At 34.5% G+C, this 27822-nt stretch overlaps 1 protein-coding gene across 1 annotated transcript in view; it reads right to left on the bottom strand.

The window, feature by feature from the left end:
- The window catches only part of qless (decaprenyl diphosphate synthase subunit 1 qless), a 65092-nt gene that overhangs the window by 4955 nt on the left and 32315 nt on the right, over positions 1-27822 (bottom strand). Inside the window, exons 3-6 of the mRNA XM_073083267.1 lie at positions 27657-27796; positions 23247-23388; positions 4652-4741; positions 1820-1951 (exon numbers count right to left, since the gene is read on the bottom strand). Coding sequence (XP_072939368.1) covers positions 1820-1951; positions 4652-4741; positions 23247-23388; positions 27657-27796 — 504 coding nt within the window. The remainder of the gene's footprint in view (positions 1-1819; positions 1952-4651; positions 4742-23246; positions 23389-27656; positions 27797-27822) is intronic.

Genomic DNA, 27822 nt, shown 5'->3' with positions numbered 1-27822 from the left:
AATACAACAAACCGGTATTTTTCGGCATTTTTCGATCTAACTCTTAAACCGTACTAGGAAGACAGTTGAATTTTTTAAAATCCGTTTACTACTATAACTGTTATTATAATAAATACAAATAAAAACAACAAAACATAATTTAATATGTTTATTTTATAAAAATAATAAGTAATATATAATGAACATTCGGTGGTACGGAAGCCTCCATATGCGAGATCGACACGTACTTGGCGAATTATTTTAATTTTAAATTTATGATATCCACAGACCGGATGTGATTAACCTGTCTGCTATCTCGAACAATCTTGGGTCAATAACTACTAAAAATAGGCAACCTATTATAACCAGTTATACAAAAATGTCTAATGAGCTGAGGAAAAATATTATTAGTTTAAAAGTTTAATGCAAAAAACGCCCTGACGGGGTCATCGGCGTAAAAAAGCGTAATGCTACACTCATTCTAAGATAATACATTATACTTAGTTTGTTTTTATATTATTTCAAAACGAAGTGGACAAGTGACGAATCAATACTGAAAGTAAGTGACGTTTCGAGAACCGAAAATTTATTTATTAACCCCCCGACTTCACCGGCGTAACTTTAAATGAAGGAAATATTTAGTCGATTACAATAATAATTAGGCGATTACAATAATATTATATAAGGTTTTTTTTGTTTTAGTCACGCTAAATAAGTAAGTATAACAAACCACGTGCATATAAGTACACTTATTTACTTTTTTATCGATCTGTTCCTAGTTTATGAAGTACATTGCACCTATTGAATAAAGAAGGGTTCCATCGTCGTTTGTATTATATGTATACCTAAACCACACAACAGCTTAGAGGTGTATTGTACGTCTCACATCGCTTAGTCGATTTCCATAATTCAAATTACGAGCTAATTGGTTGAAAAATGGTTAAAATAGATATTTAGATAATATATTAAACTACGTAAATTCAATTGACTTGATCGCCCAAGCATTACGTTATAGATATACCTAAATAGAATTGCGTTATTAAGGTAGTCTCCCCACATATTGCCGCATAACAACAGTGCTTGCGTGCTACTAAATCGAAACGAATTTTGTTTCAATGAATGCAATAATTAGCTACGTACAAATGTAATTAAAGTGCATAATTGAAATTGAATTGAAAACATTCAGTTAATTAATACCACAATTTTCCTATAAATTTAAATATGGTTACTTCAATTATTATATTTTGTGCAGGCATAAGTAAATATAATATTTATTTATTTAATTAGTACAAAATCCACAGCTCTTATAATCATACAAATACATATTTTATACATATAGTATTTCTTACAGCCAATTACGGATTTACAATTTTTTAACTAAAGAACTCATAACAGCACTAGACAATAACAACAAATACTTACGTTAATGAAAATCATATTTTCTCCTACAGTGGGTATTATTAAAACTCACATTATCATAGATATTGCTCATATTCTATGATTCTAATAGCTATCTTAGGAAATAAAAGCAAGACACCTAAATAGAGGTGTCGTTTTATTGCAAAAAATATATGATTGGTTTCTCCAAAAAAGCTAATATTTTTATTGATTTGCTTGGCATTTAAATTTTAAACGGACCTTTATATTAAAAAAAACCTTAAATAATATGAAAAAGGAATGGTATTTTAATATTAAGATTCTGTTGTACTCGTTTAAAAAACTTAGCCTGCTAACCTATAATCTTTTGAATATAACTATATAACCTTTTGAAGGTTCCCCCCCTCATGAACAAAAAAACAAAAGTCTCTAGCTAAAACATCAAGATTTAATGAATACTCACCGCTTTGACTGAATTGGCGATGAGCGAGGCAGTCTTCCTGTACGTCTTAGTGAGATAGTGCGCGAACCGCTCGTTCTCTGTCTCTTTGCTGCCCAGTTGCATGAATTCTCCCTGGACCAGATCAGTTACAACCTGAAAAACATAATAGAAGATACTTAAATTATAGATTCGCTGCAGATGTCTCACGGTTAGATATAGGTCCCTTCCACATCTAAAAGAAGTCTGAAGCAAAACCAGAACTGAAAGAATACTGAACAGTGGATGAAGGTAACTAACTTTTAAACCTCGTCCAAGGCATAGGCTGAGGCTAGTAGTTACTATTCAATGGTAACAACTGAGATTGAAGGCTTAACGTGTCATCACATACATGTAAACGCATATATAATTTAACCACTAGGGGCCACCCATGCAATTCTCGACCGCACCTTACTTTGCCTAACCTTTGTAAATAGATTGAGATCAAGACAAGGCGTGGGACACGTTGGAGGTAATTACAACAATATAATTGGAAAGACAATGTAACGATTTAAAAATTAAAAACAAATGTTTTACTTTAAGCTGCAATTTGTTGTGTTTATAGCGATTGGCCAACATATTTATAGATATGAACTTTATGATCAAATTGCACAAATGAAACCAATAAAATTAGAATATTAATTAATTCTAAACTAAAAGGTTAAAACAAAAATTTTGAAACTCCATCCTATTGTAGTCATTAAAATTAATTTATATCTTATGCAGCGTCCAAAGAAAAATATAATGTCAATAAATTTCGAAAAAAGGTAGGTAAGGTATTTTACCTATTACTAGCGTGATGCAGTTCTTGCGTTTCGGTAGAAGAGTGTGGATACCGGCTGTTTTACATATGACTTCATATGAGGCAACCACAAACCTGTATTTGTTTTGTACCCAACAGGTCTGTGAAGGCAACCATCTGTGATTGACTTCAGGTGGAAGCCCTATTCTTTATGTAGTTAGATACACAATTCCATAGGCGGCAGTAGCCACTTAAAACAAACGGACTTTATATTCGTTCGATATTACTATTACTCCTAATTTTTTTTTTTTTAACGCTTTCTACACTCACAGCCACACTAGGATTCCCTGTATCGTAGGTGCCATGGACACACACAGAGAAATACACAAACACCCAGACCCAGAAACAGAAATCTAAATTCATCATTTAAATTTCAGTCTGGCCGGGGATCGAACCCGGGACCCTCTGCGCGTCAGACCGGTATGGTGACCGCTCCACCACGCGGGTCATCTATATATATTCAATATATATTAAGTTCAAGTTCTGCGCGATTAAAGCGATGACTATAAGTTTCAAAGTTCGATTTGTTAATATCTCAATTGCAAAACAATATAACAGTAAATACTAAATAGAGAACGAAACTTTTCGATATTCACATAAATAACTTGAGATAAATCTGATAATGTAATCGGGGTTTTAACTATTGACTGCGTAACCATATTGCCTGACCAACCTTGAATTTTAATTTGCACTTTAGGGGGTTTGGCTTCACTAACAAATGTTATTTATTTTGCAATTTATTGCGGTTTGAACCCATTTAAATATAAACTGGACATGTTCTTTACATATAAGTTAGACGGAACAAGTTATTGAAAGTATATGTCTAAAAATAAAGAGTTAATGTACAATATTAAAACGCAAATATATTCTTAATTTTTCAAATATATTCGCGATTCCTCGTATTTAAAAAAGATATACTTAATAGACCAATACGTATACTACACATTGCGAAAAATTCTAGAATAAATCCTTATTTTGATGGGATAAACACTATGTCTGATGTTGCCAGGATGTGAAATTCCGGTAATTAGCCCTTATTACACATTTACAGCATTACAACGTATGTAGGTATAAATTACGTTATTATAATGGTGTAAAGGAAATTTACGCTGGTTTACTTTAGAGCGGAACTTTATCAATTACGTATAAAGTACTAAATCAAATGTAAACCCAACGTCTAGATTACTTGCTTGTAATTTAATTCTATTTATAAAGTAGATCTAGATTTTTCTTGCCTCACTTATAATTTACCTATAAGTACTTTACTCTCAGTGTTAACATAACATGACTTTAAGTAAATAACTAAAGAAATGCTAGACTTTCTCAAAAGATAACTAAAGAAAGTCAGAATTTTTTTTTTCAGTTAGCTTAGAATATCTAAGTGAGTTAACCCCTTTTTTTTTTGTTTTCGAGGGGGAAACCTTCGAAAGGTACCCGGTGCCGTGGGAGCGACACAGAGTTATGTGGGATTCTTACCGCACTAAAACCCCCCCGGTGGCCGTCCTCGGCGCTGCGTAAAGGACTCCGGGATCTCCAGAGGAACGCAACCGGAGTCCTCTTAGCGCGTTGCCCCGTCGGGCTCCGTCCAGGTGAGCATGCCACTCGCCACACCGTCTGTTATACACGACGGTATGCGACCACACATACCGCCGTCCTTCCCGGGGTTGCTGGCCGAACGGTTTGAGCTCCCACTCTTGCCGCCCGCAACCCCGGAAGCCCCTTTTAGTCGCCTCTTACGACAGGCAGGGGATACCGTAGCCCTATTCTGGTCCCGGAACTACAAGGACAAAGTGAGTTAACCCCTAGTGAATGAATCCAAAACGTTATTTTGGTATAGCAACTACCGCGCTTTCTGGATGGATTCTTAGTAATTCACACTACAATGAGAACTAAAGTTCAGCCATCTACACACACTAGCGCCAAGATACTGATACGATTATATAAAAAACGACCCATTCGCCTTGTATAAGGTGTGTATTGTGTAACGATAGAATGTTAATTAATATTCCTTTTACCTGACTGAGTACAAGTGTGACTTCGTCGCTGCGCAGGCGAGCTATCATCATCGACGCCACAGCGAGGATGAAGTCGCCGGCCATTGCTACCTGGAAATTATAAAAAGTTATAAAATTAAAAAGTAATCATTAAAAATTAGTTTAACATGAAAATAGAAATAAAACCTAGTAGAAGATTACACCGTGGCCATATCTCCAGGGACCGTATTAATATTAATACAAAACTTATTGAAACATATTACCGGTATCTCACCCAAATATCAATAAGTTTAATCTAATATCTGTAATATCTGTGTCCATCATTACTGGAAAGTCCATTATTTACTCGATACTAATAATTAATCCATCGGTTATGTTTTGACTACCGAATATCGTCATTTTAATATTTCTGCATACTAACAATTGTCAAATTCCTATCTCTGATAAACAAAATTTGTATGGATGGACCATTAATAACGAGGTCCGACACAGATCCTAAAACACAAAAATATCAAAGTAGAGAACGGGGACGTTCTAAAAATGTAACTTGGCCAGTACGGCAGTACCAATTAGTTTATGCCGGCGACTCCATATGTACTTAATTAACATCATGACCAACCTTGGACATTAGTAACACCGTTTTCAATTTGCATCTATCTGAACGTGTATTAAATTCCCCTTACTTAATGACACTCAAACCACAAATTTGACGGACGCGGGCCACGAGTAACGATGCAACGATATATCGAATGCCCGGTAATATCGACTCTACAATTTATATATTCGATATACATACAACCACTGCAGACAACTTTTTATTATCTTGCTTAAATATCGACCAGATATATAAGTAGATATCGACGTATACAAATAAATTTGATTTGGAGATTTAAACAATTACAAATTTCACTTTTTTTTTCAATGATGTTTTTCCGACAGTAGCAATGGAGATTTTAAGTTATCGATTATTCAGTTATTATATTTTCAGGCCTTTGATATTTATAAATATGGATATTCGTATCTATATTTCCTTCTATCAACATGCAACACTATTGTAGAGGTGTTTTCGGTGAGTTATAACAAAATTGAATTCCCACATTGTCATTAACGCTGAATAGCGGCCAGGCAATTTGGTGTTAGTACTCGTATCGTGATTATAAATTTAGTTCAATGACGACCAAGCGAGGTTTGATTTACCATTCATTTTAGCCGCTGTAAGTATGGTAAGGCATGTGAATCAAACTATGTGGGACTTCGTAACATTTAACGGTTCGGTCGTTCTACTTGGGCCTACCTCAAAATTATAGCGTGAAAACCGATTACGACTAGATGTAGGTTTTGTTTTAACGATTAAACATAATTTAAGTAGAAAGTCTGCATAATAAATTATATAGTGTATCTACAAAGTTCTTTTGTGATTTTATTTATTACCAATTGTAATTAAATAAAAAATACGCTAGGTTTTAATATAATTTTCTTCGTTGTCGTTTTCTATGTTACGAGAAAGTAAGTAATTAATGCGAAGAGGAAAATACTGCTAAAAACCTTGATAATTACTTCGTACTCTATTACTTCTTATATTTTATAAAAAAAAAAACAATGCTATGCTTTCACGCTATAATTGACAGTTGGCTGAATACCTTGACTTCAAGCAATACCTACAGTTCTACACAATAGCATTATTTATAAAATGTTTCTGATAACACAGTTTTCCCGTAGAAAACACATACCCATATATAAAAATACTTATACATTTCACATATTAAAATGTTTGGTTAATACGAGTTTATTCTCAATAATATTGCGAATCTAAAATTTACTAAATTCACTATACACTACAGTTACCATAAAGTATAAATAGTCGGAATTGAACGAGTGAACAAACCCGTTTATATAGCGTTAAAACTAATCGTGACAATATGCCCGCTACCGATGTAGACAATGAACATTCGATCGATAATTGTTATGTGTATCGACGCTGGTTTCTTCGGCAGCACCAAGAATGTGTAGAAAGTTGTGATGCGGCCGCATACTAATACAGAGGGCAGGCATTTCGCCGGACGCGACAGCCGCGCCGCCGCCCGGGGCACCGTGCTCGCTTCTACTACATTAGGGTCACTGCTATTATTTTAACTAAATTAATATAAAAATTAATAAATTCACCTGTTCCATTTTGAATAATAATCACTGATGATCTTCAAACAGCTGGACAAGATTTTTAAATAAGAATATTTTCGATCAAGTCATCATTTATTCCGTACGTCTAGGAGCTACGTAGCCACACACAGATATAGAGACCATTTTGAGTCCGAATATCAAGTATCGTAGTAATAGTGTATGATATTGTGATGCCACCATATCATTTTGACATATTTTAAGCTAATTACTTAGTTATACTCTACATTTTTACAAATTCCAATCAGATTTAGTCACGGAAGCGGAATCTATCCTTCCTAGCCTTGATTAAACATGTTGTAATTAATGATATGCATTATGAATACTTACTAATTTGTTTGATAATAACATTCCACATGGTCGGGATTTCTATAATTATGTTAACGACCTATTTAAACAAAACATTAGAAGCCTATTTTAATACAAATTTACATTTGATTGTATCTTATTCCTTGTCAATTAAGTTATGCTGTATTCTAAGAGGTTAGACATAGGTTGAACGGTTTTATACGAACACTGTGGCACAAAGTTTATAAATAAAGATACTCGTTTTTATGATAAGAGAGATAGACACTTACGTATACTACGTGTTCCAACTGATACCTGCGGAACACCACCGCATCTGTGACCGAGTTCAGGTAAGATTCCACCGTATTTAGGGTTATTACAAAAGCCCGTGCACGGCAGTTGGCACTTACCATCAGGTATATTTCTTACAGGTACATTAATTACAGGTATGTTACTTTGGTACTAGTATCTTATATACAAAATAACTTTTTTTTATCTATCATTTTCTAGTATTTGACAGCCCTAGCACGGGCACAGGCCTCTCATTAACAAACACTGGACACTGGTTAGCCTACATCCATTGACCGGCTTGGCGCACCCACTCACTCGCTACTACGAACGGCCGGGAAACTATCAAGAAAAGTCAGAGCCGCTGACGGATATAGAATCCTACCTAAGTTAGAATAAGCCGATTCAGTAACGTAAAGTTTCTTTATAAAATGAAATAAAATCGTAAATATCTTAATGGTCACGTACAAAATTAGAGTAGCGATCGGCCTTGTGTTGCGGACAAGTTTATCTGGATTCGATAATAATTAATAACGTAATTATCTCTAGTTGCATTGCAATGAATGGACTGTAGACTTTGATATTAGTAGTAATATAAGTTTATGGAATACAAACGTTTGACCGTTTAACAGCTTTAATATCATGTTAACATTCAACTTGGCCTAAAAATTTCGTTTAATAATAAGGTTTATCTATCTTATTTTTTTACAATTGTGTAGGGCCAGAAAATTGGAGCAACCGGCGAGAATTCTCGTACTTCGTTCTTCGAGAGTTCTCATATTATTATTCTATTACTATACAATAATAGAAACAAAAATGCATATATTTAAGGAGCGTCCGGGTATAGGCCGACAACAGTGTTACGCGTACTACCACGTATTTCTTATTTAACTATTTGCAAATAATCATAAAGAGTTGCTACATCATTTTTTCTCAGCAAAGTCAATATAATAAAACGCGTACTAAGAACTGCTCAGAATGCTTGGTCGTAGATCTTCGGGGTCAGAGTACCTCGTAAACGATAATAATATGTCAGGTTGAGCAACGCCAGGCGCGGTTGGTCCTTGGGTGAACGACTATTAACAAATTTTCACTAAAATGTCATCATAATAATATATTATAAGACCGAATTTCAAATGTGTGATATGATAATTGTTAATATGAATAAATAGAAATGATGTATTTTCGTTATCTTTGAAAAACTTCTACATGAGTTTTTTTGTACTTATTCTTATTTTGGCATCGAAGAAAAATGGTAATTATTACTATTATCAATTTAATCTCAATTTAAAACTATAGTAGTAGTAGTAGTAGATATTTAAAGGCAAAATTACAATATTGCTATAACGTCTTTTCTTGCAATATTGGTTTCAATGGCCGATAATTTTGTCACTATCTACTACACGTACTTGTGGAATCTAATAGAGATAACAATTCTTTAATTTTACCCACCATTATTCGATTAGTCTTGATAGTGATAAACATAAAGTTTAGTACCTAACATCGAAGTTGTAGGAAGAACCATTTAAATTAATAGTCAATTAAAAACCATTATACAGGGAGTCAAATTAATTGAGCGCAATAGAATCACATAAATTTAATACCCGAAACAACTTATACTTAATGATATGTCTGTGCGTGCTTAGGCGACCAAAATACATACTTCTTGATTTACATGATAGAACAATTCGTTAATATTTATGAGGTATTAGCTGCGTACCCCATGTCTAATTTGAATAACCTTGTGACCTTGCCCTTAAGAACAGAGTACTTAAATAAATATTTGTTATAATAAGATCTCTGGTCACACAGCAACTCTACCTTGTCTTTGCCTAGCGCAATAATTATTTATAAACATTTTAATCACATTGTATTCCGTTATTCATCCCCATTACTCATCTTTGCTTTGCCAAACATATTTCAATATTTTCGTATTTTATTACAATAGATCTTTCATCATAGGTATGGTTCGGGGAGGTACAACCGCCACACCTATTTCTTGCGTGAAGTGATTTTTGCGTTTCGTTGGAAGTGGGAGGCGACCTCAGTTTTAGGCGACCTGTCGTCTTAGTGGCAACGCATTTGTGATCGGTATCAAGTAGAATCGGATCAGGTTGACTGCATGCTCGTTTTCTACTAAAAAAATACACCTATAGCGAAATAATATAAATGTGGTGTTTCTGTCAATTTGCGCGCTAGACTACGTGGAAAAGACAACGGGATCGCTCACGGGAGTCGTCGGTGGCGGCGCGTGTCTTGCGCGCTTGGTTGCGCAAATCATGCACGCATTAACACACTTTCTGGCGTCCACTATCCGGACTAAAAACGCATCCGTTACGCGCATGCGGCCACCGTAGAACTACGAACTGGCCGCGTTCGACAGAGGAATGCTGAAGAACCGACCAGTTTGGATCAGGCTTTACATAATATTGCTATGCACGATACTCATGGTACTTAACTGTTTATTAGTTAATGAAGCTAATTATAGCGGTCGTTTCACCGACGAGCATCCTAGTAAGGGGTTACGTACACAATAATTGTTAATTCCAGGTAATTACAAAGCGAAGCAATTGTCATGTCATGCGTACACAATAAAATGATTTACAGAATCCTTTCCATTTTGTTATGTAATCCAAAAATAACTTAAAGCAAGCTTTACAAGGTATGATTTAAAAATAATATTTTATAGAATAGGAATAGGAAACGACATTAGAAGAATTGGTGCGTATATTAACTTACAATTAATAAAATTGATGTTCCAATAATTACGACAATATTATTATAAATATACTGCAAATAAATAAACTTCTCAACAAAAAGTTAATAATAATATTTCATATACGTTTAAATATAAGTTAAATTTTTCGTTAACACCGCGATAGGCGTAAAAACCGAGCCGCACCCATGAGACCGTATAAAGAAGCTTGAGAAATGTTGGTATGCTAGTCACCAAACCTACGGTAATAAATTTAAACACGTACTATTTTGAATTGATGCTATCCTATTGAACTATGTACGATAAGGTAAGCTTATTAATAGTCTATCGGCTAAATTCACGTATGTATACATACATAGCAACAAGGTCGCAACCGAGTCTCGAGAATTTGGGCCGGTATCCACCAGCGGAGATGGGTAAAGCGGAGAATTGTCGCGTTAATATCCAATATATTATTATTTATTCAATATATTAATTAAAGATAAGCGAAGAGTAGATTAGAGTAACGGAATTTTATTGGTTAGTTAAGAGACACCTCTTTTCATTCACTCATCTCCGCTTCGGTGGATGTCGACCTTTATACACCGAAACCACTATAAAAAAATATATGAGTATCGCTGGCATTCCTTCTACTCCAATAAAGTAGCATGTGTGCTACTTGTGCAGAATTTGTATTTATTTACCTATGAAAATTATCGTGTATTTACTAGTGCTGTCCTAAATGACAATTCAAGGTCTACAACTGAACGTTTTATATTTACGTCATCCTTTAAATTTGGTAACAATAAGATTTATTACAAAGGAACCGAGTTCAACAACCTTTATTCTTTCATTAAAATCGATAACGCATGACGAGGTAGCGTCGTCTAAATCCTGCTTTTACTATGACTCCAACGGACGACACATGATAAGAGTGAAAGGCTTTCACAAGAACGCGTCGAAAGTGCCCAACGCGAGCCACATGAATAATTTACCAGAAAAATCTCTACGATTTCACGCCAACTTAATTCTGAATGCGTTTAAGTTTCTATTCCGCAATTCATTTACACCTATACATTGTAATCTTAGTTTTGCAGACATCGAGCCTTTGCCTCCTAGATGACTTTGTGGTAAAATATTCCAATGCATAAAAAAATAAACGGAAATCGAAGAAAAATACCGGCAATTTTAAATTAAATTACACAAGAATGATATCGATTATTTATTTATTACACTGTGAGGACAGTAGTCGCAGGCGCCTTCGAAAGAATACATCTACAGTGAACTTGAAATCAATTATTCCACCACCACCATCGATGGCCAATTGCAACATTATTTTCACAAGTGATACTCGAGTGGAATATGAATTTTGTATGTGTGCGTAGATCTGTTTCGCAAGGCAGCCTTGACAGTGGTGGTGGGCAGGTGGCGGTCGGAAGGTGAATGTGGTGGGATGTATGTCAAGCGGCCGGCCTTGACTCCCCCTCTCATCCCCCTCTTCCAATAACTTTTGTGCTAGGCATCTAAACAACTTTGAGAAATGTTGAATTAGACGCCGGTAAATACATTGCAACACAATCCGCGGATAGTCTTACGTTAAATGCTAAGATACTACTCGTTATAGGTGAAGATGAGTAAAGTCTACGTGCTTAATATCTATTATAGTATTTAACAAACTATTTTTTATTTTGGTAATTTTTTGCTTGTTTACGATTACGAATAACAATTTTATCTACAAAAAAATATGTTTTATAATGACCAAGTTTACCCAATTTTTATATTTATGTACCCGTATCTTTGTATCCATAAACAAGATAAAACAGAAACCCGCCGAACAAGACATATTCGAATTACACTCGATCGAAGTAGTATTTAGTATCGAGTGAGTGGTCGGTCTGGTGGGTTGCGAAACATGCAGGTATGTTGTGGCGATTAGTGGCCGACGAGCGGTCCATCGTTTCAACATACCTGGCTAGATACAGCGACACGTGTGCTATTAAAACTGGTCAAAATCGAAAATTATGTATAACCCTCTCATCTTAGGATGTTGCGGAGAATTGGAATAAAGAATTTTGACAGCTCCCGATTTCGAAATATTTGTAAAGCGACCTTTGCATTTTTTTGGTACCATTCCGTCCGCAGTGTGTATTACGCAAATGTACAACCGACAAGACAACATACCGCTCAAAAGTAAAATACTTTAATTTGGATTTTTGTGACCCTGATATATTGTATAATGACCCCCAATTATAAACGGCGAGATAAATAAAACAATTGCAAAAAGTGTGCAAGGAACGTGTGAGCCACGAAGATTATGTGACCTTGACACAACGATGCAAAGGTGGAATGGTGCAATAATATAAAATATTTTTGGGTAGGCAACGCGATAATTCACATATTATATCATACACCACTGCAAGTTTCGAACAGTTACTGAAGGACATAACACTTATAACATGGTAACAAGTTAGATAAAACGCAGGTCTTTAGCAATGTTAATTAAAATATTTGTGTAAGTGCGTACAAGTAAATATTTTTATGGTTCAGCCCTCCCTGTTCAGAAAATCCATACAAAAAAATAAATATTGTTGACGTAAAGAAATGATAACAATTAAATAAAATTAATCGCGACTAAACGCAATCACAACCTTGCTTCAGGCGAAGAGGATCTATAGGAACAATAAATAACTACTGTTAGATTGGACATTTTATAAAAAAAAAACTAATAGCAAAATGTAACTATGTAACATATAAAGTACTCATGTGCAGAGAACACTGATAAGAAAGATACCAACAACAATATAAACAATTAATTAGAAATTTGAAAAGATAATTATTAGAAGGCAAAATTTACCTATTAAATTAAATAGAGGTCTTAAAAAAAACTAATAATAAATATTATTCGATGTTATTTTGATAGGAAGTTGATATAAGATAAATAAATAAATAATACACTTGTGTTACTCGTGAGACACGCGTACGACCTACATCGCAATGCGAAGTACTGTTATGAAGACCAGTTTGACTCCACTCTTTATAAAACGCCAGCTGGGTCATTGGAGGAAAGTGTTGAACGAATTTTGCTTTCGTCGAAACGCTATGTCATACGGAGCGGCCAGTAGAAAGTAATAGTTCAACGTCCATTCATTAGCGTGCCACGATTAAATATTTATTTATTTTAATAGTCGCGTCATCGTACCGGATGGTACATTTCACTCATATCCAAGAATGTATATATAATTACTAATGTAATTAAAAATGTATTTAATAAATGTCGACTAATTGTTCGAATATCTTCAAAGTTAATAAAAAAAGTAATAAATCCAATAATATACACATGGAAACAGTAAATTAAGACATGCCTTATAACAAACCTAATGTATGTTTTCCACTTGAAAGTCTGAGCACGAACGAAATAGAAGTTATTTAAGGCTAATATCAGTATGCCTTACAAAAGACATCAACGGTCTCCTCGTGTCCGCGTACCTCATTGTTTTTGAATAAATATTTCTGACACCTGTACGAACAGGCAATCTATCTTATTGTGTTTGAAATAGAGACGTTATTATAATTCTAAAATGGTCTAAGTCTAAATTATTTTTAAAAATAATAAACTTTAACCGATTGAAAAATTAAGATGGTACAGTTATGGTTTTTACAAAACGCTGATCATAGTATTTTTCTTTATAAATAGAACAGAAACGACCAATTAGTGTGAATAGTAGAAGACTTTAAGAATTACTAGACCGTAATCAATTAAATAAACTTCTTCATAAAATCAAGATGGAAAATAAAAGCGTAGTATTAAATTTCGTTACACGTATAATCTTATTTACTTTAAAGAATGGCACAAGGAAGTGCAATTTCTTGCTCTCTGATGACTTTTGCATGTAGAAGGTTACAATAATAATGACTATAAAAATATTTTAAAAAACAATATTGGTAATAAATTATACAAAACATGCTACGACCTCTGCACTTTATACAACTTTATCAGCATGTAAAATATATTTGCACAAAGACACCTGCGTCCTAAAATCACGTGAGGCACATAAGTGGAACGATGAAAACTTTAAAAACGTAATAATGCGACCTCATAATTAGCGATGATTACCATTATAGGAACTTGAGGAAAAAGTTGAACAATTTTCGATTTATTTCTTGCGTACACACAAGTCACGAGCGCGACAACGGCGAATTTCCAATTATCGTGCAAAGTGTCATCGAACAGTCATTACCACATAACAAAACGATTATTTAAGTGGACGTATTAAAAATTGCATAATAATTGCTATGCGACATGATGAAAGACTTCTCGTATGAAATTCAAAATATTAAGGACTCTACCTTTGTGGTTCCACCACCGGCACACCTATTTCTGCCTAATAACAGCAATAATACGTACTCGCTGCTGTGTTTATGATTCGAAGGATGTAATAAGGGATTTCCCTTATACATCCTTCGAATTCGAATTATTATTATTCGATTTCGAATTTATATGAGGCGTCTTCAGGGGCAGCAACGTTTTTGTGACCGACTGCAAGTATGACTCTAATTTTATCCAGAGTCGATTAAAAATGTCCATGGGCGGCAGAAGCCATGTACAATAAACCAGCATGCAGTGCACTTAATGGACTGCGTGCTCTTTTACTACTTGTATATTATAAAAACATCAAAAATACAGTGTGTTCATAACTATAACTTGAGATAAACGTAATACATTTTAAGACTACTTTCACTGTTATGACGTTTTTCTAGTTCGATGACTCTACACGAATGCTTCATATTACGATATCCTACTATGTTTAACGAAGTAGACGTCGTTTAAAAATCATAATAATTAAAATATAAAATCATTGCATTCGGCGTTATGTTTGCATTCAAATATTACCTTGACTTTTTGAAACGAAGCGATCATCATTTTTCAAATACAATATTTTAATCCTAGGCATGAACTTCGACTTTTGACTGTATAATTATTTTTAAATGCAACCGTTGGGCACGACTCTCATCCTGCTACTATAAGATGTCTAGAGCTTACTAAATAACGCCGTTCTGAAGCTGTGGAGTGAAGGAATGCATAAGTTAGTGTCCAAGTTGTGTGTCAAATGATTTCAAACAACCTCTCCTCTTGTTCTCCTAGGTTCTAGTTCTCCGATAAAGCACGACTGTCTCTCTGAGCGTGACCAGTAATAAAAAAGTGACATTTTGATGTCCTCCGAAGCACGGAAACGCGCATGAAATTTTACCACTAAAGGTAACCATCCAACTCCTGATCGCCCCGACTAATTTTATAGATCGGTTTAGATCTAGATTCAAAGCTATTAAATGTCAGTAATACATTAAGATCAGGAACTTAAGAATGCTTATGTATATGAACACGTTATGGATCTGCAAATGCGTTTAGTTCTAATGGCGTTCAAATCATTTATCTTGTAAGAATATGGTGTACTTTAAAAGCATTGCTTTGTCTCAACTTGCTACATACTTTGAACTAGTTGCGATATAAGACGTACCTACTTGTCAGTTGTGATTTCAAAACAAAATAAAGTAGAAAATCTTTTGTGTAAAATATTTAATACTACCAGTAAAGGGAATGAGTTATAAGTATGATATAATTTATTTCTATTAATGACCGTGATACGCAGCGATAGTCTAGTGGCTAACCACCTTATAGACTGAGAGTAGATCCGTGTCCAATTCCCTTAGTATGAGATTTTACGTTTTTACAAAAATGACGATTTTTGTATTTGTTTACGTATTGCCCCATACATTGCCCCCATTAGCGCCCCCAGCGGACTGTATCAGAACTGATTTGATATGTATGGGAAACAAGTAAACAAATACAAAAACAGTCATTTTTGTAAAAACGTAAAAACTCATACCCTTAGTATGAGTTTTTTAGTATTTGTTTTTACAGGAATGATGAAGAATAACAAGGGTAACAAATCTTAAAGGAGCATCATCAATCCAATACTGTACAGTCACGCTGTCCATAATTATATTTATAGTTATGGACGTTAATTTGCAATATAAAATCAATTAACAATATATTTTAATATCACATACTAGTAGTTAAGTTATAAACGACAAAGCATTTATGTACCGATGGTATCATCATATCTTATATTCTGCGTGCGTGATAAGTGATCACAAGCAGAAGGTTCCGGGTTTGATCACCGACTAAACATAGTTGTAAATTACGAATTTATAATTAAATTTTCGATGTGGGTGTTAATTAATGTACTCGTCTTTATTATTACCAAAACACCCATAATAAATACCCTACGAAGCGGTGACTAGAAAGCGTTATTATTTACCACAGTACACCTGTTGGTACAGAGTATACCTACTATAAGATGTTAATGTTATAAACTTTTTCATTCTCAATTCACAAACATTAGAACGGTGAAAGCTGTCAGACAGGCGTCGGAGAGTCTGAGCATAATCCAACAAGCAATACGTTTAATACGTTACGTTTTTTATTATCCGTAATCGAAGTTATCGCTAACCAAACCACACCCTGCTTGATAGTTTGATAATGATTTTTATCTAAGATATGTTACTAGCAATAATCACATTTTAAATTTAAGTAAATTTAAAATGTGATTATTGCAAGAGTATTGCACGGACGATTTTATAAGTACAAGAGCCTTTCAAAGAAAGAGTTGTGTAAGCCATTGTCCACTACTCTGGAAAAGTGTGTATTAGTACACTTCGCAATTCTTTAAGAACGTTTTCACAGTTAAGAATTCTCAGGCGTGGAATTTCCTCATAATTCCATTACGTTACCATTAAATCACAAAATTATTGATTTCTTATAAACCCATAACGTTATAGAATGTAGACCTAATCTACTAGGCTATCACACACAATCATAAAAGCTAAATATCCAAGTAACCTACAAATCTCGTGAGTCATAGACATATTATATAAGTACTTATTATTTAGGGTGCCGCGCGGATATCCGTTAAAGTTTAAAAGGCGCGACATTTTAGTTTATGTTTCCGTTTAAACATGTTAACAATTTACAAAAGTATGTCAAAAGTATGTATATGTATGTATTTCCTAAAACGTACGGTAATGTTGACTCTTCTCGCCCTTTACGGAGACAAATACTCAAACTGATACTATTGTGCCGAATTTCCGCAACTCAACAAGAGATGGCGCTTCTGAATCACGCTATCGAAGTATTCTTAACTTCTTGCATATATACAAGATCCGAACTGAACGAATCGGGCACGGCGGCACTCGGTGTACGCTCGCCTAGCCAGGCCTTTGCCTATTATAAATAAAACCCACGAGTAGATTAGTAGTATTGTCCACATAACATACCAGAGATGTACGTGTCATATTATAATGTATAGATAGAAAAAATATATAAATATTCCAGGCGCGTACGATCCTGATTAAAACTCGCCGTCTCGCGGCATGGATGCCAGTGAACAATAAGTAACGAGACATATTCTGAACAATGGTACAGATACGACAAGAATCGGCAATCCACCACTGACGTGGGATCCTTGGCGGACTGGCCTATTGTCGCGAACCGGGGATACCAATACTATGCATACGCTGACCATTATCTTTCTACTTTAAACGGGACATCTTGATATGTTGGTAACTTTGGGTAGAGAAGATTTTTGAATATTATTTTTAATGATCAACGTAGCTTTAAGCATGGAGACTTGAGTTTTTTTTCTGCCGAATAATTCACGCTGGAGACTTGCGTAAAGCACCGATACCTCAACATATCGTAATTTTTATGCGTTAAACAGTTTTTTCATATTTACTTACAATACTCGCGTACTCTAGTTGTTCTTAGCGGCAAAGGGACAGAGTATTTGAAAAAAAAACTGTCTCATTTAAAACAGGACGTGTGGTCGCGTTAACTACACCGCTTTTGTAGAGCGCGCATATTCAAAACGCACCAAATGGAAAACGCACGAGTCACTGACCGTGCAATGCAATGACAAACTTTTAAAATATGTGATTGTAAGTAAACTCCTAACCTACTTTGTAGGTACGTTGTTCAAGTACAAGTGTACTATAAAAAGACGCTTAAAGTGCATAATAACTTTTAAAATTTATTTTAATTAAAATGATATTTATATTGTTCATAAACTCGTGGAGTCCGTGTGGTAGGGTTTGTAGTGATATGTTTCAGATCTAAAAGCCTCTTGGCTGAATTGCTCTTGGTTGTATACGTAAAGATATCAAATCATAATTCTAACGCACCAAAACTGGCTTAAGTTAAAGTCAGTTTCAGACCATCGTGTATAGTCAGCCGCTGGCTGTCAGCGGACTGACTGTCAGGGGCTGACTGTCAGGGGGTAACTGTCAGGGGCTGACTGTCAGGGGCTGACTCTCAGGGGCTGACCGTCAGGGCGTGTGAACATGATCATATGCTTCAATCATATGCTTACAATACTACGCGTAGCGAATAGGGCTTTTTTTTGATTGATTTGATTTCGAATATCAAACGGAAAGTAGTAAATCTCGTAACGCGCGCTAACTACCAGCCTTGGTGTAAACGCACCGTAATAAAACCCAACTCGGTATTACAATTAGCAGACTAAATTTCGGCTCATCCATAAAACTAATTAACCCCAACCACGTAATACCACAACGACAACTGCAAATAATCCTATCTACGTACATAGTAACACGCTCATAAGCGATGTTAAAGTCAAACAGACACACCCTGATATCATAGCTACATACGCACACGTACATAGCTATATGGTGGGTTTAATTAAATACTGACGCGCTTCAAGAATAAACATTTGTATATTTGAATGACATAACTCAAATACGGGTTATTGGATCTTTAACTAGTGTGAGCGAACTGAGTCAACATCCGCCACAAGGTATGCATATTTCAGTGAAATGTAAACGACCACGGGTGTATTAATTTATACGTGGAAACTTGTTACATTCGAGATCTGTAAATATGAGATTTAAAATGGCAAATGTATGCTTTTTGTTGGTTGAATTTTATGTTCAAGCGTTAAATAACAAGAAATCGTATAATATAAAATAAATTATAATTTAGCTTAAATTAATAAATAAGCTTTTTAACGTAACTACTCCACATATTAGTTTATAAACCTAGTCTTAAGACGGGAGACAGAGGTTCGAGTTCCAAGCACGCACCTCTAGTTCTTTTAAGTTATGTGCGTATATAGAAATAAATTGTCACTTGCCTAAACGGCAAAGGAAAAACAACATGAGGAACCCTGTGCGTCTGAAAGTTCTTTAACAGTTCTCAAGAGTGTGTTAATTCTATAAATTCGGACTTGGTCAGCGCGGTGGACTATGGCCTAAAACCCCATTTATTTCAAGAAGAGAACAGTGTCCAACGGTGGAACTACAATGGCTTGACGACGGCATACACACGTATTACTATACCAGCGTGCGTCCTCGATGACTTATTGCTCAAGGCTGCACGTGAAAAGTCGTTACGTTTGAAGAGACAAATTCTATTACCGTCAGTGTCACTCTCACAGACAAAAAGCACATTACTTAATCAGTCACACTCCACTTTACATAACGCAATAATGTAACGCGTCAGTAAGTACAAAAATATAATGGAAAATACTTATACTATATTGAAAATGTTCATTTACAAAAAACTAATTGATGAGTTGAATTACAAGGAACCAGTTTATGACTTAATTATAAATTAATGTAGCACTATTTTTTAATGAATTATCTTTTAATTAATTATATTACTTTATTAAAGGATATCGAAAGGCGAAAATGCGTATGCGCATGTATTAGTAAAACATAGAAACGCACCTTCAAGTACTATTTATCAATGCAAATATATAAACACCTATTAGATGGTGGAATGACATGCATGAGACGCTTTGTACAAAAGATCACATCGCCGGAAGATGTAATCGGTGGACATACAAAGCATTTTGTGCGTGAAGGCCACTGGGAACGCGTAGAGCGTACAACTTAACTATTAAGCATTAAACAAAATATCAGTGCATAATAATGGTGTTAGATTAGATAGACGTTCCACTACCGACTATAATCAATGATCGTTTAGATTCATGTTAGGTCAATGGAAGCGGCTGTGTAAAATTTTGGATTTCCTCAATTTATTATAAGCTATATAAATTACCATATAGCATATACTTCTTGCGTGTTTCCTGTAAATTGCATTGGTGAACATAAATTCCAGTGAGATAAAACAGTTTTTTGTTTGATGAGTTGAATGTTCTTGTCTTTCTTTGCTAGCAATTTTCGACTTCCAGTTGTATAAATAAAAACAAATAAAATTCAAAATTATGACCGACTTTACGTCAATTGGCGACCACTCATATTAAATAAACACTATAATTATGAAGCGTGTCGGTGGCAAGGTTCACAAAAATTGCCTTGACAAATCTTGCGGGCATAATGGCTTTAGCAAATATATGCATTTAAAGGGGGGCATTGTGCAATGGTCGTGTCTCAAGCGTTATTGGTGCTCATATTATATTGACATGTCGGAGCTGCGTGTTCCACATTATAGTTGAGAGATTAATGCTAAATCTGAATATTAATAGTATTGCTAACATGTGATTAATTAGTTTTAAGACAGATATTTTTTCATTCATAACACATAAATTTGTTTTTTCGAAACTTCTCTTATCGAATACCTACGTTTATCTAATAAACCTTTATTAACTTATTTTGATCGGAACATAAATAATGAATTAGATATAACAATACGCAGAAAACTCGAGTTATTAGGGATATAAATACGATCGAATACAAATTGAATTAAGGCGAAATCAAAAATGATGTTAAAGTGTGAGGCCGAGAGGCACTTTCACCGAGGGTCGTCAGCTTTCGGCCACTCGCAGGTAACTCAACCCACCACTCTCGAAAACTACGTATACATCGTTGTTTACGTACGTAGATAGTATAAATACCGGGTCATAGCCCCATCTCACTCTACCGAACGCGCGAGAGAAAGGTAGCATCGTCTGAGCTCAACAGTAAGGTGGACGACGCGGGCTACTTCCCACAATCTGTATTATTCTTTTTTTACATGTAGAGCAAGAACCTGAACGTGACTTAATGACCCAAATACAACCGTTTCTTCGTCTCATCGCTAAGACCGTTCACGGTCAACGTGTTACACAATTGAAAACTTTTATGTGTCAATACTAAACGGCATTTCGTCCGTTTTTAATGTGTAAATTTATTCGAATCCGTGTGAACATGTTTACGTCATCAAATGCGTAATTTTGAAAATATATGGGTCACAGTCACAACGACTTTCCATAATGAATGAAAACGAAATTGAATACGAATTTGCTCGCAGCTCCACAAAGTTAAATTTACACAGCAAATGGGTAAACAATTTGTGAATAAACGTGCCTACGCTTTAAATCAATATTGCTAAAACCAACACACTTATCCGTGGCACACAGTAATCTTTTAGGATCATCGTTAATTAGGTAATTAAGTACCTCATTAATGGGATTTAAAAATGAGAACGCAAATTCAACATTGTAATTAAAGATGAGTGTACTCGTAATGTATTTTAAACGGATTAAAATTTTAAATCGGCTTTGTTAAAAGTTGATTCATGCATAGCGAACATTATATTATCAGAAAGCCTGAAAAGACGACATATACATTGTATATATGTATACAATTAAGATTTTTTTAGCCAGCTTTTAACCGCAACATTTTTTGGAAACTTTGACTCTACGGCTTCTCCAAGGCTTCTCCAAGCAGGCGTCAGTGTTACTATACAGACAATATAATTTCTTCAAGTGGGTTATAATTAACGAAAATACATAATCACACTGCTGGTTACCTCTGTACAGACTGATATACGTGGGTGCTGCCATCGGTCCGTCACCACCGGTCACCATAATTATGTATCACGAAATTGCAAATGTGGGCCACCGGGGTCCGGCAATATTTGCACCTGACGCCCGCGGAGGCCGGTCATTGACAAAATATGCACGACCACGACAGACCTTTACGCTGGCTCGTTGACTAACAAACTTGTATCGAATTCAAGATTCGCGATGTTAACCTAAATGGAACTTCGTCAACCAGAATTAATGCTATATCTCCTATATTTTATCTTTATCTAATAGAGGTGTATTAAAAATAAATAAAAAATAACATTTCCAGACCACTAGATGTTGAATTTTAATTATTATATACTATTAAAATACTGTATTTGGTCTGACTCGGTAGTGATATATCATATTTGAAAAAAAAAAAACAAAAGTTTACATGACCCACTTAGATATAATAATTAAGTAAGTTTGTAAGCCAAAATGGGTCACTTTTGCAATATTTCATATTTATTAATTGTATATAGATAATAATTTAATGTTGTTCAAACGATAACTATCGTGAAATGTGGTCATTAAATTTATTAACTGATTACTTAACAAAAACCTCCACTAAAAGTTCCATTGAAAATTTACGTCATAAATTGTTATCTAGATCAAGTGTCAAACCTACATATTTGTGTAAGATCTGTGAAGATATCAATTACCTCCAATATGGCTAAGAGAAAAAGTTCAATAGATATGAATTTAACAAAATGTTTTATTTTCCGAAGGTTTCACAAAATTTTATATTTTATGTTATACGATCTTTTGATATCAGATATATGAATATAGTGATCCGTTTTACTTAAATGTGTAGCATGTCAAAGAAAGTTCCTAAAGCGACACCGACATACCATAATAATTAAATACAGATCTTAATATCACAAAATAATTAGTTTCATTTACATTGAAACAAAAACACTTTGATACAACGTCTCATGAAGGATAACTCATGATAAAATATAGCTCTATAATAAAGCTTACAAAATTTACTGGACAATCCCTCAGTTGTATATTTAACGCGGTGACGTTACAATAGGACTTTGTCAGGCTAAATTTTTATTGGACATCGTATTCATGTCACGGCCGGTTTTTCCCAGTACATATAGAGACGATCTTAAACATTCCGGGTTCTTATGGCCCTCGTGGCCTTGTCGACGAGTTATTTGCGTTAACGTATGTTGGTCATGTAACTGAGTGCGTTTCGAACGATCTGATCAATATATTACAGTCATATAAATGCAGTGATGCAATAAAGATGATCGCGCAATCGACGGAAATGCAATGTGATGTGATGTGTGATGCTTACCTTTTTGTGGTTCCAGAGCACGTTGACCGAGGGCTTACCGCGGCGGAAGTCACTCTGGTCGATGACGTCATCGTGGATCAGTGACGCTGAGTGGATCATCTCGCTGATCATAGCCACCTGCCTTTGTGATGGCAGCAGCGCACTGAACAAAGACAATTATTGTTATTTCTTTTACCATTACTTGTTAAAAATTTAGTGTACCCCATCATTAGATATAATGAGCTTTAGATGCAATACATCCAAACAAGTAAAAAATAAAAATATAATGAAACGTATCATAACTTTTTAATATAGAAGAGACGTCCTTATAGTTTATTTGAATATATATTCTATCCTGTATGACCAAAAGTTTAAATAAAGAAAAATTACGACGAACATTTATTTTCGTTCAATTAGTATAAGCTTTATTGTAAGATCTTCTTTCTCTGTACAAATATCTTGCATATGTAGCAGAACCACTGTAAACGTCAAGATATATAAATATATTGAAGATTAAATCTAATTCGATACTGAAGAATTTGTAATGTAAATTTATTCAATAGAAGATATTTTTATAGGTGTCGAAGAAGACGCACCTCGTAATCCAGAGTTTCTCAAAGTGGGTTATGCGTACTCCTTGGGGTACGACAAATAATGGGGTACACGATAAAAGTCACGTAACGGCGGTTGCTTTATAAACTCGCGCGTTTAATACGGACAACGGCAAATAAAACAAAGAAAAATTGCTTGCAGAATAGGCTCAATTTTTGAAAAGAAAATTTTACAAACTAATAAAATCACATGCAAGGATGAATGCAAAAAATACACTTTCCATCTAATTCTAAAGAGCCTCATAGTTATTTTGAAAATAGACTATAGGTTCTTAGAGTCGTAACTTTGAGAAACTCTGTCGTAACTATAACAAAGGCAATTCAATAGATTTAATGAATCAGATATTAGCATCCCATCACCAATGGCCTTGACAAATGGGTATTTTCGTATCACCCACCGGACGAGTCACATTATCACCTGCGTCTTACGTCTTACCTAATATTGTTTACATTGCAAATAATACACGTTACCTAATTTGAACAATCAAGTTCACATTTTAAGGTCTCTTTTGTAATTCGACTCTAGGGGCCACACTTATTTCTGCTAATAATAATAATAGTGTTAAGAGCGATTGTGTTCTAGCTACCAGTAAATCTGTGGCTGACCTCACGTAGGACTCTACATCTGTCTGGGATTGATAAAAAGAATCCAAGGGCGGCAGTTGCTACTTATGATCAGGCAGACCTAATACTCGTTTGCCAATTGTATAATATAAATCAAAAGTTATTAAGATCAAAAGTAACTTAATATAAAATATTTCTGGTCTTACTATGTTAGCGTAGTCTACCAGTAGTAGCCATCTCTCATTGTCACTGGCTTGCCAGTACGGAGGACAGTTGTCTGTATTGCAACAATGTGATGTGGTTATCAATTCGCACTTTGAATTTTCGGCCTACCTCATTATCACTAGCGTGTCAATATGCGACGAGGAGTTATGTATTCTGCTAATATTATATGTGGTTATAATATTCGGACAATTGGGTTTTTTGTGTTTACTTTAGTAGTGGTTTTCTCTGGCTGGTATGATTTTCCTTTTTTACTAACATACAAAATGGAATACAAAAGGTAAATGATGCTTCTGCTTTTAATTTTGAGCATAATATTATCGAATCCATGGTAAGATCTTTTACAATACGAAATATATACAAAGAAGAGCAAAAAAAATGTTTTAACTTACTTTAAAGTATACCAATAAAATAATATAAAAGCGTCAGAAAAAGAATTATATAATGGAGCAATGACTCCATATTTACAATATACATTTTTAGTAACTAAGCTAGAATTGTTAAATGAATAAACACCTACCACAAATGAAATTCTAAATTACGATTTTTTTTCGAACCATGGAATCTTACATCAATATTTATACTATGTGCATGAATGTTTTTATATATAACTAGCTGACCCGGCAAACTTTGTACCGCTTCAAAATCTATTTAACAAATATTTTTCATATAAAATATAGCATATTTTACTCATGGATAATGTAGCTTTCGAATGGTGAAAGAATTTTTAAAATCGGTCCAGTAGTTTTTGAGCCGATTCATTACAATCAAACAAACAAACAAAGTTTTCCTCTTTATAATATTAGTATAGATTATAATGTCGTAAAATAAATCAAATGTCATTTATAAAGGACTTTAGAAACAATGCAGCTACGGACGTTTACTTTTGCGCAAAGATATAATGACAAAAACTTAATTAACCTGTCTGAAAATTTAACTTGATTGCGTAATGGGATCCTGTTTTAATATTTACAATTTATATTACACAAGATAATGTTAAGCAAATAACGCTAATAAGATTAAACGCTCGCACGTACGGTTTTTGAAATACTTGGTATAATCGCACATACAATACACCTAATTATGAATGTAAATTAGTATATTTAATATGATGTTTAAATATTTAACTGAATAAGTAATGGAATTTAAATTGAAAAAGGAGGTAAGAAGACAATGTGATTTATTTATTTACACAGGGCATATTTCTTATCGGTGTTTGACCTTCATAGCCCTTATATCTACAGGTAAAATTGCTATCTATAGATACAGAGTGTTAGTAGGCACAGAGAAACAATTAAGTATGTTTTACCTTTTGTTTGTAAGCGAATTTTTTTTCACGTATGAACAAAATACATGGAAATTTTGTGTTTGTACTAGAATATGTAATTGCTAAACTGATCAGAATTGACTTTTATCATACATTTTTTTTTATTTTGCTACGTCCACTGTGGTTAGAATTACAATGTACAATTTTAAAAGTTTCTATGAATTCTGATAATTTATAACGCGTTGTTTTAACACAACCATTTATAATAAGAAAATAAGCTCAATAAGAAGCGTTTATATAAATTTACAAGGAAAACTTTACACAATAGTAAATACAAAAAAACTTTACTTTTTGCCCCTTTATAAATAATTCTTCACGCATCTACGCCGGTAGCACGCATTGCACTCATCACGTATGATCTTAACATATTCCTCACATGCAGAGGGCGGTACGGAGCGTATTATAACAAATACGTGAACCTACTGTTTAAGAGGTGGTTTTGCCATTTCTTTATTGAATTAACTTACACTTTATCCTTCGGTCAAACGTTTAACTCAATTGTGCAACTGAAAACAAAACGCAATGCAATTGACCTTTAATGTGACACAGTTGACACAGAAAGAAAATACCAACGCAAAATTAACTCCATTTTACATTAATTTTTAATACACTACCAAATATTTTTAGCGCACATTAGAAAAAATAAAAACAATTTTACATCTTTGGCAATTATTTGAAACTAAGTTCATTTACAAGACAAAGGGGTAAAGTAAGTCATAGGCTGTACCTATGCCTAAGGGTAATATTAAGTATCGTAAAAATCATACAACTATTCACAATAAGATCTTTCGTAGTGTGCAATTAAGTAGCCTCATTTAACTGGATAATATTTTTTGTTTCTTAAGATAAGAAGTGTGAGGTAATATTTGCAAATCCTCCACCTCCTACACTGAGGCGAATAAGAACAGTCGCTGTAGCAAGTCGCAATAAAACGCTTTAGTTGAGGAGCCAAGCCTTTTCCAATGACGTAGACAGGTAGATACTGACATACTAAAATTCTTAATCGAGTTACTCAGATGTACGATGGTACAATATTAATCAGGTTAATATTTCTTGGGCGCAGTAGAAAAAATGTGTACGTAATCCAATTAAAACTATGAATATAGAAAACGTGATTCGTTATGAATATTATTTTTTCTTAAATACAAACAAAGATAAAACTAAACGATTTTAAAAAGAAATAAACAAGAATAATAAAATACAGATATAACATTTTTTATATGAAACTGAAGAATGAAGAGCATGCAGCTCTTCAGTGTTGCAGTTAAGTTATTTACCTTCTACTTGAAGGTAAGTAGTGACTGCCACATCTGTACTCAACCCCTAATAGAATTAGAGTCCAAAGCGATAGTCACGAGTAAAATGCCAGTAGCTGATGTTATAAGGAGTAACTTAAGTATTTTTAACTAACTTAAGAAAATTATAAGTTATAAGTAACTTAAGAAAAAGAATTAAGATTCCGCTCAAAGTATGCCTCATGATATATTGAAGGTGGTACAACCTTCTGTGATTTGACTCCGACGGTACCACCACCAATAACATGAGTGTTAAACGCTACTGTGTTCTGTTTGAAGGGTGTGTTAAGGGAAACATACTTTTCCGAGGCATTCCAGCTTAGTCATCAGAGGTAGCGGCCTCGACCTCAGGTAGGAAACTTATCTTATCTGGGAATGATTCATAGGCAAATAAAAAAAACATAATTCTTACCTATTTTCGCCATATACGTGGTAGTTGACCGCCCTGGCCATGAGTATCGCGACCATCGGCCTGAGCGCCTTGCCCTGCCCGTCGAAGTAGTACGTAGCTATGGTGTTCAGTTCCGCTTGGTTTGTGTTCCGTTCCAGCTCCTGCGAGTCAGATGAACTAAAGTCGA

This window comes from Epargyreus clarus, unplaced genomic scaffold, assembly GCF_041222505.1.
Source record: "Epargyreus clarus isolate Ecla_fem2 unplaced genomic scaffold, WU_Ecla_fem_2.2 ptg000019l, whole genome shotgun sequence".
Taxonomy (NCBI): Eukaryota; Metazoa; Arthropoda; class Insecta; order Lepidoptera; family Hesperiidae; genus Epargyreus; species Epargyreus clarus.
This window is presented reverse-complemented; position numbering and strand designations above follow the sequence as displayed.